Source organism: Anas platyrhynchos, chromosome 7 (genome assembly GCF_047663525.1).
Source record: "Anas platyrhynchos isolate ZD024472 breed Pekin duck chromosome 7, IASCAAS_PekinDuck_T2T, whole genome shotgun sequence".
Lineage (NCBI taxonomy): Eukaryota > Metazoa > Chordata > Aves > Anseriformes > Anatidae > Anas > Anas platyrhynchos.
The window spans coordinates 11,638,837-11,654,666 of NC_092593.1; the positions used below are offsets into that span (position 1 = coordinate 11,638,837).

A 15,830-nucleotide genomic window follows, 5' to 3' on the forward strand; every position below is an offset into this window, starting at 1 on the left:
TGCTACATAGATAACATCATGCAGCTCTATTAATTTATTTATTTTATTTATTTATTTATTTTTAAGTTTGGGACTGAGAGCTACTGTAAAATACTCCATACCTGAAATATTCCACTCCTGGGGTAGTCTCTGCAGTCTTGTCAGCTGCTTACTGACATACCTCCCAGCAGTGCTTGCTTTCAAGGAGCTTCCTTAGGGTCACAAATCAATTTTCTTATGTGTATTTACATAAACAAAAAGGGAAAAAACAGTTGAGAGCAAACAGTCCAAATTGTAGTGGAGGTTGTAGAGGAAAGAAAAACAAATACCCCATCTTTCCAGGCTCTTCATCTATTTCTCATAACCACTCATGGTCATAGGGGAGGTCCACTTGGGTATAGCTGTGAGGGTCAGGACTGTGGGCAGCAATGCAGAGATGAGGGCAAGCCTTCTGATTTGGCAGTGATTTCATAATGTGTTTACAAACATATTTTACTTTTTCAAACTTATTCTTACTCCCTGTGTTTTTTCATACTTTTTCATTTTCCTTCTTTTTGTTCTTATTTCCCCAGAACTTTATTGTTTTTCTTCATTGTGCATTATGCAGTTGAAAGTGTTGTTTTTTTTCCCTCATCTAATGCTTTGTTTTTATAATTGTTTTTTAACTAAGCCTTTTGACTTAAACCCTTAATGATTGTCATCTATTCTTTCTTTCCCTCAGAATGATCCTTATTGCATTAGTGCTTATTTCCTCTTTTCCATTGTGAATGGCTCTTTTTCCCTCTCTGCTTCATCGTTTTCACGATAGATCTTTACCTCCATTTGTCTCTACTGTTGTTCCATTCTTCTTTTCTGGTGTGGGGCTCTGATAATAGTGATGGACCACTGCAATTAAATGTATTCCATACGCCACTGCTTTCCCTGACAAACTGACGCGGCCCTTCTCAGATGTTCTTACCTATTGACTGGCATTAGCAGAAGTCAGCCAGGAGCCAGGAACTTCACTGAAGTGTGACTTTGCCCTCCCAGTGCAAGCAATACGTGTGGGATGGCTGAGCACGGCAGTCGCTGGATGGTCCCAGGTACCTCTAAAGCTGACAGTGCCACGTGGAGGGCAAGTCAGCAATGCTGTTATAAGATGAACACATTCAAAATGGTTATAAGCAATCTCCCCTATTGTTGTCATTTGATTGTTATTACTTTTAAATTTAACATTTTTGTTAGTTGATGAGATGCCTAGGCCAAGACGTTGTCAGCAGCCAGCTTTCTCTGAATGCAATTGCTGTTAGCAAAGTGGGATGCAGTCAATATGAATTCCTCTGAATTTACTACTGCCTGTTGACATCTTATTCTGTTACAGGCAAGTATTTAATCAAAGTTTATTGTCATTCTTCTCTGAGATTTAAGTGGGACATAAAATTTTACGATACATATAGTATTTTAGATGACGGCTTCATTATTTCCACTGAATAATTTGAAATGCTACAAGGAGAAATATTGATGTCAAACTGGTAATTGTCATTAAATATGCAGCATTTTTGCAGCAGTCATTTGTGCAAAAAATAAATTTTCTGAACTTGTAGGTAACAGTGCAGAACCATCTGAAGAGCAATCTTAAAGCCTTTCCCTGCTGCAGAGGCTGCTCAGGGCCAGAGCTCCACGTGCGGATGCAAACATGAAATCCTCAAACAAATTTTTCAAATTCTCCTTTTTAAAAATGAAAACAGTATTGTGGTGTCCACTCAATTCGTTGACCTTTCCATTCCTACTGCCTAACAGGTTTTGTGTTTTTGTTGCTTTAGTCATCTAATGTCCTGTGAACATTCCCTGTGATGCAGTACTTCCGCTGCCAAGCCAGGAGGGACAGCTGTGCTGGTGGAATTACCGGGGTCACGGGATGGGAGGATGCAGGTCACTGGGAAGAAAGAGAATATTGCTCTGAATCTGGGATTTCAGTGAGGTGTCCTGTAAAGTAGACGGATGAGGTTTAATATTGAACTGAATCAGAATGAAGTGTTACAGTTATTCTGAACCTTGCTGTGAAATACTTTATTCAAGACTATGGAAGTGGCTACTTCTTCTAGAATGGAAAAGACAATAAGAAAAAGAAAGGAAAAATTAAGCTCTTTATTTCAAATAGTGCTTTATGTTGCTCCTTGTTTTGTTTCTCCTATTGGGGAGAATTTCATTTGCTTTTAAGATGAACCAAAAATTCCACTCAGTGTTTTATTTCTCCATGTAGTTTCTTGGTTAAGTTTCTTTGTTAAGTTACCTTGTTAAGTAATTCAAATAAGAGACCCGTGCATTTGGTAATTTTATTAACAAATGTATTTGCAAAAATGCTTTGCTACTCTTTTCTTTCATAATTATTACACCCTGACTGTGGAAGGCAAGGGATTCAATCTTTACTATATTGAGAATATTATCTGTTGAACGGCTGTGGTGATCATGGCTAGCACGAATCAATTAACAGCTGTAGCCCATAAAATGCAAGCATAAGTTCGGTTTTACAGCTAGTGCTTTCCAAGTGCAGTTTTATTAGCAGAGGTTGGTTGTGGTTTCCACGTGGATAGAAAGAGTTTCCCAAGGTTCACCCCAGTCCGAGTCCCACTGAACTGCCACCTGTGTGTCCTCAGCATTAGGATAAATCCCTAAGTCGCTCAGTCATCGTCCTCACCAGTCCGCTTGTTGTATCTGAGTAATGGCTGGAGCTTTGTGCTGCTCAGTATTACGGCAGAAAAAATACTCTTTGGAGTAAGCACATCTCCCTGAGACTAATTCTGGGCACTTTGCCAGTGTCAAGGGAGAGGAATAAAGATGAAATGAGCAAGTAACACCTGAAGAGAGGCAATGAAGACTGTGGCAATAACCCCTGGGGTAGGATAGTTTGGATGGGTTGGATCCATTCCAAGCTTGTTAGAAGACTCCACAAAACCTAAGACACCCTCCCCACCTTCCCCCCCCCCACACCCATTTTTTTTTTTTTTCCTTTTGCCTTGGGTGGGTATCTTTACTGATGAACAGTGCTCTAAGTTTATTACAACCTCACAGAAATTTGGGCAGGAACTAGTTTCCTATCAGAGAACTGTTGTGGGCTCTGAATGGGAAAGACCAGGTACCTGAAGAAATACTGCTGTGCTCTGAGCTGCCACTGAGTTTAATTCCTGGTTATTACAAGAATAACTTCACTCCAGTGTCATCCTTTCTTATCTAAAAAACTTGAATAGGGAGCAAATTTGCAGTTGTCATTGTCAGTGCTGTCTCTTCCCCTGTTTTTCTTGAAGGACGAGTGACTCACAAAAACTGGCATCCTTGTCTGCCACCCCACAGCTCTCCATGGCTGATTTCAGAACTTCATCTTGAGGTCTAAACACATACTTGGAGGGGAACTTGTATTGCATTTAGATAATTTAGGTGCTTAAAGCCTTATTTAGCACAGAGAGAAATCTTCCTGTAGAAAGATTATTCAGAAGATCTGCAATAAGAATTACACCTTCAGGGTACTGGGTGGACAATTTGGAAGCTCTGGGGAAGTTAATCTTCCCTGTAAATCTGTGCCAATGCATAAAGCACATTTCAGATGTATCCTGTTCGAGCAGTTTTCATGGAACATGAGAAGTATTATTTTCTTTTGTAATATATGGTAGGCTTCTGAAAATTCTCTGCTGGGCAGATGGTACAGAAGAACGGTGCACCTCTACATTAATGTCAGACAGTAATTAAACCTGAGCACAGTGAGTAGAGCTATAAAGTAAATCAAACCGAGTCTTGAATTATACTTCCATGCACTTGTTGGTAAGCTCTTTATAACAAAACTCAAATATTCATTTCATCGCTGAGGAACTATGAATTGCAGCCTCTGGTTGCAGTGGTGCTGTTGCTGTCACTTGTTATAAATCAAATGTGAAAAGAAATCATGGAAAGAAGTGGAAAGCAGATTTTGCTCCTTTGCCTCACTTTCCCTCAGGGTGATTGCTCCAAAATCTGTGGAATGGGAATTGGGGTATGTAAGTGCATGCTTTTACCTAGGTTCATGAGTGGATGAAGCCACCCCACAGGAAACCTGAATGTTTTGAACCATCTTCCAAGTGGAGTGGTGGGTGCTTGGAGGCAATCTTTGTAAAGTCATAAAGGTATCAGTGTAAGGACTCCCCTGGCTTTCGGCAAGTAGGACTGTCTGTAACGCTATGTCTCTGGCACAATCTGATTTTTGGAAATAATTGTGCCGAGTCCTGAATTCATTGAACTTCATGGAATTCCCTTGCCATAAAGCCCATGGATAATGAAGATAACTTGCACAGGTGGAGGGAAGGGATGCGTGCTTGTAGGACCAATGTCTGTGACAACTCCCCAGGCCATGATCCATCTCATACCTGTCATTGACTGCACACTTCCCTGTGAATGTAAGTGAAGGGAGAGGAGGATGGATGTTTTACAGTACTTCACCAAAGCTTATAATCTCTTGATTTTACTGTACCAATGACTCCTAAAATCAAGCCTGCCCGGGGTACCCTCATGTTATCTGCTGCTATACAGACAAGCTGTCAAAATGTTAGCAGGGCTTTTGACACTGTGATGACTCAAGGGGACTGCTGGAATAAGGCTTACAGGCTTACGTTCTATTTATTTATTTTTTTTGCACTATTTTTCTCTGAAGATAGTTCTCAGCATTATGTGAGCATCCAAAGCAGTGGTGGTGATAACAGGCTAGTTGAAGCAAATGATTGATTAAGCATGGTTTGCACGGGATGCCAAATGCAGTACCAGAATAGGCTCGTGCTGCTCAGGACTTGGGGCTGTCTGCAAAGGGGGTGTTGGTCTTGATTTTGTTATTCAGCAGACTTGCAACAAATAGTGCTAAAATGATTAGGCTTATCAAGCCGTTCCTGATGAACATAGGCAAATGCAAGGAAAAAGGACTATAAAATATTTTTAAACATATTTTGCAGTCTGATTGCCTGCTAGGTTCTCCGTTACTTCTTATAATATGCTTGGAAAGTTTTATTTGTGCCTTGAGGGCGATGAGCCTGTCTTCATTTAGGGATGCAACTGCAGATAATACGCCGGTGCTATTGACAGTTTTATGCAGTCTCGCTAGCAGCCTCCTTCTCTTATTTACTCACCCGTACATGTATTGTCTTGCAAAAGCAATACAGATTTCTATCCTCCTGGTTATAATTGCATCTTGGGCTGCCTCATTACAGGCCCTGTTCCTCTAGAATGAGGTGAAAGAGCCAGTGTTACTGTGCTGTTGCCATTATAAATTTAACATTTTTTTTCCTACATATAATTGAGCTTGCATAGTCATTATGTTTTTTCATAGATCTATAATTAAAGAAACCTCGAAGGAGAGCTTTGTAGCTATTATAAGGGCAAAAGAGGTAGCATTCAATGTGAGCTTGTTGTTTATAAACAGGAAGATTTGAGCCTCCTGAAATTTGGGATTTTAACTGAAAATTCATGAGGGTCCAGAAACACTAAGCAAGAGAACAGTGTAGCAAAGTCAACCATATCTGTTCATTTGAATTATGTTTATTAAACATTGGGTGTAATTCAGTACCATAAGAGGTATGTTTCGTGAATATTTATCAATTATGATGTAACATCTACATAATTAATAAAATTACTGGACATTTCCCTTATTATTTTGAAAGTAGAACTCTATTTTATTTTACTCTTTAAAGCAATAATCCCATGTGTTGTATGCCACATTCCACCCCTCTTGCACACTTTGTTCTGCTGCCTGTTCTGCCAGCTCTTCTTTTGGTTGGTAGGCTTTTCCCTGCCACCCCCAATGTCCTACCTTGTTGAAAGGGATTTTGGAAAGATGTATGCTTCTGGTCCCAGTCTGTTAGTTCATCCCCACTGAAAGTATTTCTTCCTTAGACAAGGCTGGTACAATAGAGCCGTTATATTGGATCTCTTAATGTTTGTGTGAGAAGCACACAGAAATGGTATGTGGTTAGTTCTAGCAAGGTGGCAGGACAATGACCAAAACACCTATCAGATACTTTGTTCTGCAGGAAGAAGAAAACTGTCTTCTGTGGGGGACCTGTGTAAAATTTATATTGTGGAAAATAGGTTCTACAGATGGAGTTCGCTGGAAAATATAGGGCTTCTGATGATAATTGATATTACAGCTTTTTATTGATTATCACATTTCTCAAGCTTGTGTACTTTATAAAGTGGACTGTAGTCACAAAGTTACACATAAAGCTTAAAACACTTTTTTTTTCTCTGAAGAAATAATTTAGATGTTTGTTCAAATATTATACTTCCAAGCCTGAAGCTGAATCCTGCGCTCTTTTGCGGTATATTCCTCCAGTATCAGGCAGACATTTGATATAAAGACAGCCTGGTCGATACAGACCATTGATATTAAAGAAAGTTGAACTTTCCTCTGCTTTGTTTTGTTTGCTCTAGGTGAAGAAGTACCCCATCACTTTTGCTCAGAGTATCCACGTCCTGAAGTCATGGCTTGTGAAATCCCTTGTGCAACAGACTGTGTGATCGGCGAGTGGTCCCAATGGTCCCCGTGCTCCCATTCATGCTCCAGTAAAAATGCCGAGGGTAGTCAAAGCAGGAGTAGGTCCATCTTGGCCCTTCCAGCAGAGGGTGAGTGGTAAATATTTTGGATTAACCACTGTTTGTTTAATGTTTTACTTGTGTTCTTCAGCCAAACTATTTAGATCAGAGCTAATCCCAATACTGAAGGAATGAGAGATAATACATCTTGTCTGTATTTCATGCCTAGCAACTAGCAGATGATCTTTATAGGCTTGAGTCAATCCATGTGTTACTTAGTGAAATTTTGTCATAATTCAAAATTATTTGCTTTAGCCTATGAATTATTATGCATTTTAGGGCCAGATCTGTGGGTGAATTTATTTCAGGAGAGCTACGTCCTATACTAATGAAATCGCAGCATGACATAATCTTATCATGCAAGTGTTTTCATATCAAAACATATTAGTATCAATTTAAAAGAGAACAATGAGCTGTGTAAAACAGGGAAATAGAAAAAGACCTATTCCTTTTATTCATGCAGACCCAAAAAGTATTGGCCTTCCTGTTTGTCTACTGAAATAAGTAAACCGCTCTTGATGAATATACATAATTTCTGCTGGATCTTTGTGGACTCATCATGTACCTGGATTTTAATGTTCCAATATCACAGTGATACGATTTTTACACAAAGTATGTCTTACTAGAATTATAGTCTTCTAACTACAGTCACACGTACAACAATTCGTTTACGTGTTGGTTTATTTCAAAGGATTTGAATAATATCACACTGAGCACATAAAAATTCATAAAACGTGAGCAGGTCGAACAGACTAAAGCCTTGTTGACACAACAGAAAATATCTCCTATTGTCAGCACTATGTGCTGTTAATCCAGCAGCAAAACACTTCAGATGCAAATCTAGTCTAGGACAAGCTCTGTTAAGTGCTGTTTTGTAAATTATCATTAAAACCACCCACTGTTTCTGGGGCAAAGTTAAGGACTTGATCCTGCAAACCCTTGCTCATATGAATGGTCTGTACTCACATAAACATCCTTATAAGCACTTGCAAAGAAAATTGGGACCCTTCAGGATGTAAACTGCTATATAATTGTTGATTGAATGATAATAACTACTACTAAAAAAAGCCTATGAGTTAAAGAATAATTAAATTGAAAAATAAAGTTGGCTTCATATTTTCTGTAGTGGGAACACAATGCAAATGAGAGACTAGCATGGAATTATGAAAGTAGAGCAAAGGCTGATCTATTGCTAGGACTGAAGAAATGAATCCTAGAAATCCATTAGCTCAGTGATCTCAAGAATATGTAGTCTGAACCACACTAAACTAAAAGCAGCAAGCTTTGAACTGAATGTTTCAACCTTCTTAGAAAGGAATAATTAATTAATAAACCAAATACTACAACTTTTTCTAAACATCTTTAGCAAAGCATAAAACGTTTTACCATGTAGAGTCATACAGCTCATCAGAATTTGGGGAGACTGAATTTTAAATGGATTTAATACTGTTATCATTGTAGTACTAAGGTAATGTGTTTTCTGACTCTCTCATACCAAGCTCATAGGGGAGCCACCAACTTCTGTTGAGGTCTGCTAACCATTGCAGATCATATTTCTTTTGTCCTCTATCAGCTGAGACAATGTTGGGCTTGGCTGTGCTCTCAGGACTTCTGGATGCCATCTTGTGGGGTGACCTCAGTTCAAACCCTTTGGTCATTTTCCCCAAGCCGTTCGCAAAATCCCATTATTTGAAACCAGGAGGCAGTTGATGAAACTAGAAGAGGTTGCTTTAAAGTCAAGTTTTAAAAGATATTTCTTAGCACAGCAAACTCCTGAAACTTGGTGCAAAAGGCGAGTGTGGAGGCAGCAATTCTCAGCAGATTTAAAATGGATTAGAGGAACTGATGAACAACAGGTCTATAAAAGGTCCATAAATGTCTTCAAACTGGGCTAAACAGGTGTGTGTTGTCCTGCTTTCCTTGCACAAAAGTTGTGAATGAGCTGCATAAAGTGGCCAGGCTCTTGTGCTTTTGCTGAACAGAATTTCCTGCTGCCACTTTTGCAGGCAGACTGCTAGGCTGAATGAACCATCAGGCATTTCTTATGTTCTGAAATTAAAACTCCCTTATTAGTCTTGTTATTTTAAGAGTTCTTCCTTACTGTGGGTATTTGAAGAAAAGATCATATCATTTTTTCCCTGGGAAGCCCAAATTTTAGGTTAGATATTTTTTCCCCTGTCTAATGGATGAGATATTTTGCCATTTGCTTTTTATTTTCATTTTACTTTTTTTATTTTTCTTTTTTTTGGAAGTGTGCTCAAATACACAAGAGTATATCAAGTCTGCAGTTTTCCCTTCCAAGCAGAAGTTTTTCAGGAAAGTAAGATACCCAGGGGCATTTTCCACTCTATCATTGTACTAAACCTTTCAGAGACTGAACATGATGTGGAACAGTCCATGCTCATGAAAAGAAGAAAAAGAGGACAGTAATGTGGTATAATTATCCAAATCAACATGCTAAGAAATTTCTATCCCTCTATTTTCTCAGTGTTATTGTGGCTGTTTGGGGTCATACCTCATTTGAGAAGGCTCAGTCCTGCAAGGACTTTGAGAAGCAATATGCCTTCATCTCCTGTTGATTTTAGTAGGGCATAAAGGCGCTCTGAGCCTCGTGATATCTGGCCCCAACAATTCAGTTCTTTCAGAAACCTGTAGCTTTAATTTGGATGCCCTTTTGCTGTGTCATAAGTTGCCAGTTTCAGCCTCCTGGAAGAGAATGGTTTTGATTTTAGTCATTTTTACTTCTTTCTTCCTAAAATGACAATGCTTACTGTTACAATTTCACTGCATTACTCTAGCTTTTGAGCTATGAACATCTGCAGCTTTTATGGAATAAATTCAGGCTGCTGGCTGGAGTGTTAAGGCTTCTGGGGAGACTGTTCATACTCCTCTACTTTGTGGATTTCTTACAAGTTGTTGACAAAGTGCAGTATCTTAGCAAAATCTTTGTACACGAATTTGGAGGATGCTGCCTCAGTAAAGAAAAGAAAAGGCTTCAGACTCAAAGTCTTTCAAGTTTTTCCCACTTGATTTGCAGATGTGGGTATCAGTTGGTATTAACAAACCTCCATCAGTATGGGTTAGCTCTCTATACAACTCTGTGGCTATAGTACAAGTATTACTAAGAGATATTCCTCCTTGGGAAATTAGCAAGGAGTATGAGCATAAAAATAATGCTTAATTTGTCTTTAAAGCTAATTGCATGTTTGCTGAGTGATACTGCCATTTAAATGGAATCAACTTGGCTGTGCGTAGGAGTATCAATAAGGTAGCTCAAAAATATGCTTTGCCTATTTCTGTTTCCATTATGTGTTGGAACACAATTTTATGCAAGGCTAGTTTAATGGGGAAACAATATTTTAGAAAGTTGTTATTGCAGCCATAAAGGTCAACAGCTTTATTTAAGTTTTATTTATTTATTTTTAAATGGGAAAAAAAAAGTTAAGTGAACCTATCACATTTATTTTTTTTCCGTGACTTCCTTTTGCCACATGTCATAAGATAAAATATTGTGTTCTTTTGACACTTTGCAGGTGGAAAAGCTTGTCCTCCTGACAGAGTCCTTCAGGAGCATCGTGCCTGCAATGATCACCCATGTGTGCATTTCTACTGGGAGACTTCTCCCTGGAGCTCTTGCTCTGAAGATTCCCTGGTTGCGCTGAATGCAACCTTCAGTTGGAGTGGAGAAGCCACTTGTGGAGTGGGCATACAGACAAGGAAAGTCTCCTGCATGAAGAGTAGTTCTGGACATATTACACCTAAAAGGTATTCAAAGAACAGTCATTAACAGTATACCTTTGTCTGTATAACTCAAGTGATGATTTGTAGTTACGCTACATTAAGTATAAATGCATTTTCAGCTAGAATCATCAGCTTTAGTAATAATTTTATTTCTGGACTAATTCTCTGGCTACTGTGCCATCACTACTATATAAAGTTTACTAATAGGTAGCAAATATGAATAGCTATCTCATTTTTAATTTTTATGTGTAAATCCCCCTCCCCCCCAAATGCATGTTTTTAGTGCCATTGATTTTTTTTATTTTTTATTTTTGCTATTATTCTAATTTACTTTTTTTTTTGCAAATGTTTTTCCTCAAGGACAGGTGTGAAGAAAATACAAAGTGCATCCAGATATAACATTCATGAATGCATTACTAGCAATGCTCTAATGAAATCATAAAAAAATAGTTTGCATTATATTTACACCAAAATGAGAGAAAACAATATATGTGATATATATATATATATAATTCAGTTGATTTATATAACTATTATGATGGGATACCAAGACATCAAAATTATGTATTCTGAAGTTCAAATATTCTGAATTTTGCTTTGCTTTTAGTAAATGAAGAAAATAAGCAGCACAGATGTTTTCCCTAATATCAAAAAATCAAGACACTGCTAATTATTTTTTCCACTGATAATGAGTCTAGAGACTTACAACTGAGTTTCATTTCTTATTGTAGCTCTCAAAACAATCCTGTTGGTATAAACAGACTGTGTTGATTTCAGTAAAGTTAATTAAAATTCTTGAGGTTAATGGGATTAATTAAATAAAAGGGAAGAAATTTAGTACTCATTTATATCTAGAATCTATTGATATGCTGCAACTTTGCCTAATTAAACATATTGTTTATAGAGCTATGTAACATCTAAAATAGTTGTTTGCCCCCTCCACTTTGAGACAGTCTAAGGGGAAATGGAACTGAAAGAGGAAGTAGTCACACTAAGTGTCTGAAGGAAAAAAGTCATACCAGAAGAAAAGATTTGTGTACCAGAGCTTTCAGAAAGGGGCTGTCCTTGGCTTTGGTGTGGTAGCTTCCACACCACAGCATTCCTTATGTGATGGAAATAGCTGTACCAGAGAGGACTTCTGAGTTGCTAAAAGAGCTTCTGACATGCCTCTCTGTATGTTGTTCTTATAGAGATAGTTGCCTTACGAATGAAAACCTTAGACATCTTAAGAAAGACGGTTCTAAATCAAGGGATAAAACCAATACAAACTCGGTGTTTCTCAGTTAAAGCGGTATCTGGTTAATATCCAGGAGGGTCTGGATGGTTGTGGTGCTGCAGGGTAGGGCAGTCCTCCTTGGTGAGGGCACAAGCACTGGGCTGCATGCACTGCCCTTAGAACAGATGCCTGGGGTGAGGGACTCTGTGGGGAACCCAAGCCCTTTGTACCGAAATTGCAAATTGAGGATTACTGAACCAGAGCAAGATATTCTGCTGACATAGTTTATGTTTGAGTTGATGAAAACTGACCTAAAGTAATGTTGCATTTAGAACTGCTGCAGTGAAAGTCTACCGTTATGTGACTTCAGAAATTGGATGTATTATGTAAATTAATAGCCTTTGTATGTTAGCATAGTGATTTTTTTGTATTCTGTATTTTTCTTGATTTCATAAAGAAAAATTACACTGTATCTGAAGAAGGTGCAAGGCACAGAAAGCTGAATAAAACTAGAATTACTGCAAAAATATATTTCAACACCTTACTAACCAGAAACAGAATAGAGATAACAGAATTCTGCCCTCTAGAATAGTCATACTTAATGAGTACAAACGCCTCTCTATATTTATCTTCTTTTAAATTTTACCTGTCAGTATTTTATTACTATCTCAGTAACAGAATCATGACTTTAAAGATTTTTTCTTTCCTAGCTTAGCTTAGTGGCATGTTCCTCTTTCAAATGTGGTCATTTTGGGTTGCATGTATTCCCAAGTATTTTTGAGTGATCTTTCTACTAGAAATTGATAAAAATTAGAAAAGGGTAATTCCCTTTCTCACCACCTACTTGAGGAGCACAATATGCCCGTTTCCAGAAAACTGTCCCTTTTCTACCTTTCTAGTTTTTAAATATTAATTGTCTGTCTGAAGCCTTTATTAGAATATATGCTACATATTATTCATTTAGGAGATAAAAATCAAGAAAAAAAAATCACATTTGTTTTTCCTGTACTATGCTGCACAACTTTCCAAATAACAATCAAGGCCTTAGTTCTGCAGGCTCCTACTGCATAATGGGAAGGGAGCACAAATATGACTTTAAGCTACTTTTGTATTTCCTAGCAGCTTGAAAGTAGAGGACATCGGTCTTTACACACAGTTGCAAGTGTTTGAAGGCTGTTGTATGTTGTGTCAAACAGGACTACCTTCTAAACATAACTACTCATTTGCTTCGGCAATAAATATATCTGTGCTGCTTCAGTGAGCATTGTCTTTTAGGCATCATAGGTAGTGTTACATTTACTCTGCAGTCATCAGACCAAACAACATTATTATTTTTTTTTAAATCTGTGCAAGTGTTCTGAATTCAGTTTGGTAGCATGAGTGTGAAGGGGAATAAAAGTGAGGCCTGTTGTGAGTGGGAGCGATATCTTTGGTGTGGCAATACACTCCTAGCCCTGTGAGACTCTTATGAGATGAACATTTCCCTGCAGATTTGGTGTTTACTGATGGCATGGTATCTTTGCATTTGAACTGATAGATGTCCAGATTCCACCAGACCTGAGACTGTGCGACCATGTCTCCTCCTCTGCAAGAAGGACTGCATCGTTACGCCTTTCAGTGAGTGGACTCGCTGCCCAACAGCATGTCAACCTGGTAAGCCTCTAAAAAGAGAACAAAATTTTGGGCAAACTGTTACGTTCATAGCCACAGGGAATGGAATGATACGGGGGGTGAGGTCTTGAGAAGCACCCAGGCATATGACGTCTGCCTTCACCTCAGAGTTACTACTTGGGTTTGGCAGCTTCCTGGTCTGCAGGATTTCTTCTCAGTTGTATTTTTTGGCAGCAGAAGCTGTTAACAAACCTTGAGCATTTCAGGCAGAGACAGGTGGCTGCCAGTGCAGACAACACCAATTTGGGAAATGCAAACACCAGTGGGCAGGGATACACAAGTGGGTGGAGAGGCAGAAAAGATCTGGAGAGACGCAAACCCTTCTTTTTCCCACTGTGGACTTTCCATCACCTTGTACTTCCTATGGGTGCCTACAAGAGGGACACAAAGGAATTTAAGATTCAGCATCCAAAGCATTGAGGGAGAACTCCTTCAAAGACAGAAGTCTGAGGCCCTGGTGTTGTATGGATATTTGAGGAATTGCTTCATTATATGTAATTTATTTCTCCTGACCAATCCAGATGTATGCACAGGGCTGTGCGAACAACTCTGTGTTTTTTCAAGTACCATATGTTTCTTTGATCTAGTTGGTTAGCTTTTGTATGCTAGGTGTCTAGCAAAGTTACTTTATAATGATCTACTGCTGTTTTTTTTTGTTGTTGTTGTTGTTTTTTTTTTTGTGGCAAATATATGTGTTTCATTAATTGTTCAGATGAAAGTCATCTTAGTTACCAGAGTATTTCCTTTTTCTTGGCAGCTTCCTTGCCCTTCAAAGATTCTCAGTGGATGCTCTAGCATAGTTCTTGTTAGATTTTACAGGAAAATGAGTTGCTTTCTAAAACAGTGAATCCTGTTTTAATTAGCAATTTATTTTTAGACTTTAAATGAGCTGCCTATGAAGAAGTAGAATAAATTACCTGGCAAATTACTTTGTTTATTAAATAATAGTCTACAATTAAAATGAGAAGAAATTAATTATTTAACCTTCTTGGCAGTGTTATCATTTTAATATAATTCTAAATTAAAACTTCTTAGATGGGGGAGTTTGCTTTCTGCTAGATCCATTATTGATATGGCTGCATTGCAAGATCTTCTTTTTTTTAAATTTGCATTGCACAATTAAAACCTCAGCATGATAATGAAATTTTGAAACCGCTATACGTATGTGAGTTGTTTGGGGTTTTGTTGTTTTATAGAAAAGTTGTATTTAATGAAAACAACATACAGATGGTGAATTACTAAGCACATCAAGCTGGAGCAGGTATTGCCTGGCAGATTTAAAATTAAATGTGTACCAGCATAAGATCAGAGCTTAGACAAACATGCAGTCACTAAATCAGGTTTACACAGAACTTTACCAGTTAAGCTGTTTGTAGTTTATCTGAGAAAATGCATCCAACTTTGCTATTTAACAGTAAAAAAGCTGACATTTTCCCTACATTTAAATGTCATCAGACAACAGGCTGTCTTCTGCCAACGGATTATCTCATACCTCAGAAGTGTAGACAGCAGTGAACTTAGGGCAATAACAGATGGACAGACAACATAATTCACAAAAGAAGTGCAATTGAATCAAAACACCTGTTGGTGAGGCAGAATGGAGAGGTTGTTGCAGGTTATTGATTCTCTGCCATTTCAGATACTTAAAGGTGACAACTGTCTACCACAGCCTCCTATAATATATCTGTTTTAATGGGTCTTTGAGGATGAATTGAAACAAGAATCAAAGACTCAACATGGAGGTTTCAGAAAATTAAGTGGTTTGAATGAGGAGCATGTAGATATTCCTGCATACTCGATGGTCAAGGTGTCTGGTGAGGTATCTGCTCTCAGCACAGGTGATGTGCTCTCTGGTTTGCCAGCATAGCTTTGAAATGAGATTAAAATGAAACAAAACTCACAATAAATGAAATTTTTCATCTCCCTTCTGAAAATAGATGCTATCTGTAAGTATCTTTTCTCTTCTGGACATTGGTTATCCAGGGTTGAAGGTTAGCAATTTCATTGTTGCTTAATTCTCTAAACAAGTTTACATGAAATGTTAGGCCATATCTATCAAATTTATTTCTATGACTTAAAACTTATTTGGAACGAGGTAGAGTGAAAGTGGACAAAATGTATGGCTTGCCTTAGTAAGAAATTCCAGTGACCTTTACCTTGTGTCAGATAGTTTTTGTCAAGGATCTGCCACTGTCAGTTCTCATAAATACTCAACCAGAGTTGGTCAAACTATGCTTATGCTTTCAAAAACTCTTATCTGCACAAAAATACTGGATACAGATCTGATTTTGGCAAATAAAATCTTGGAGAGTCTGTCCCATTTATTTGTGTACTTGAAGACTGGTGCCGACAAGTCTGTCCCCTTCCTTCCAGTCAGGAGCAAACAGGATGAAGCTGAATGCTTCCTGTAAAAGCTGGGGCAGCAATTCTATCAAGAGAAAGCCAGGCCTTAGAGTAGTGAGCAAGAAATTTGTACCTCATCTGACAGTGGGAATCCACCTCTCCAAGCCTTGAGCAGTGTGCCAGGGAAGTCGTGGGGGTCAGATGGAGAAGAGGTGAAGATGCAATAGCAAAGGAGGAATTAAAAGAATGGATTGATAGGAGGAGTCATATGAATCTTTGTGTAAGAAGAAGAGAC

General features: G+C 38.3%; 1 protein-coding gene across 8 annotated transcripts in view; it reads left to right on the top strand.

Moving 5' to 3' along the window:
- Positions 1 to 15,830, top strand: part of THSD7B (thrombospondin type 1 domain containing 7B) — a 395,835-nt gene that overhangs the window by 244,350 nt on the left and 135,655 nt on the right. For all 8 annotated transcript variants that reach the window (XM_072040738.1, XM_072040735.1, XM_072040736.1 and 5 more), the window contains exons 9-11: positions 6,403 to 6,594; positions 10,098 to 10,329; positions 13,059 to 13,174. In XM_072040738.1, the coding sequence (XP_071896839.1) occupies positions 6,403 to 6,594; positions 10,098 to 10,329; positions 13,059 to 13,174 (540 nt within the window). The remainder of the gene's footprint in view (positions 1 to 6,402; positions 6,595 to 10,097; positions 10,330 to 13,058; positions 13,175 to 15,830) is intronic.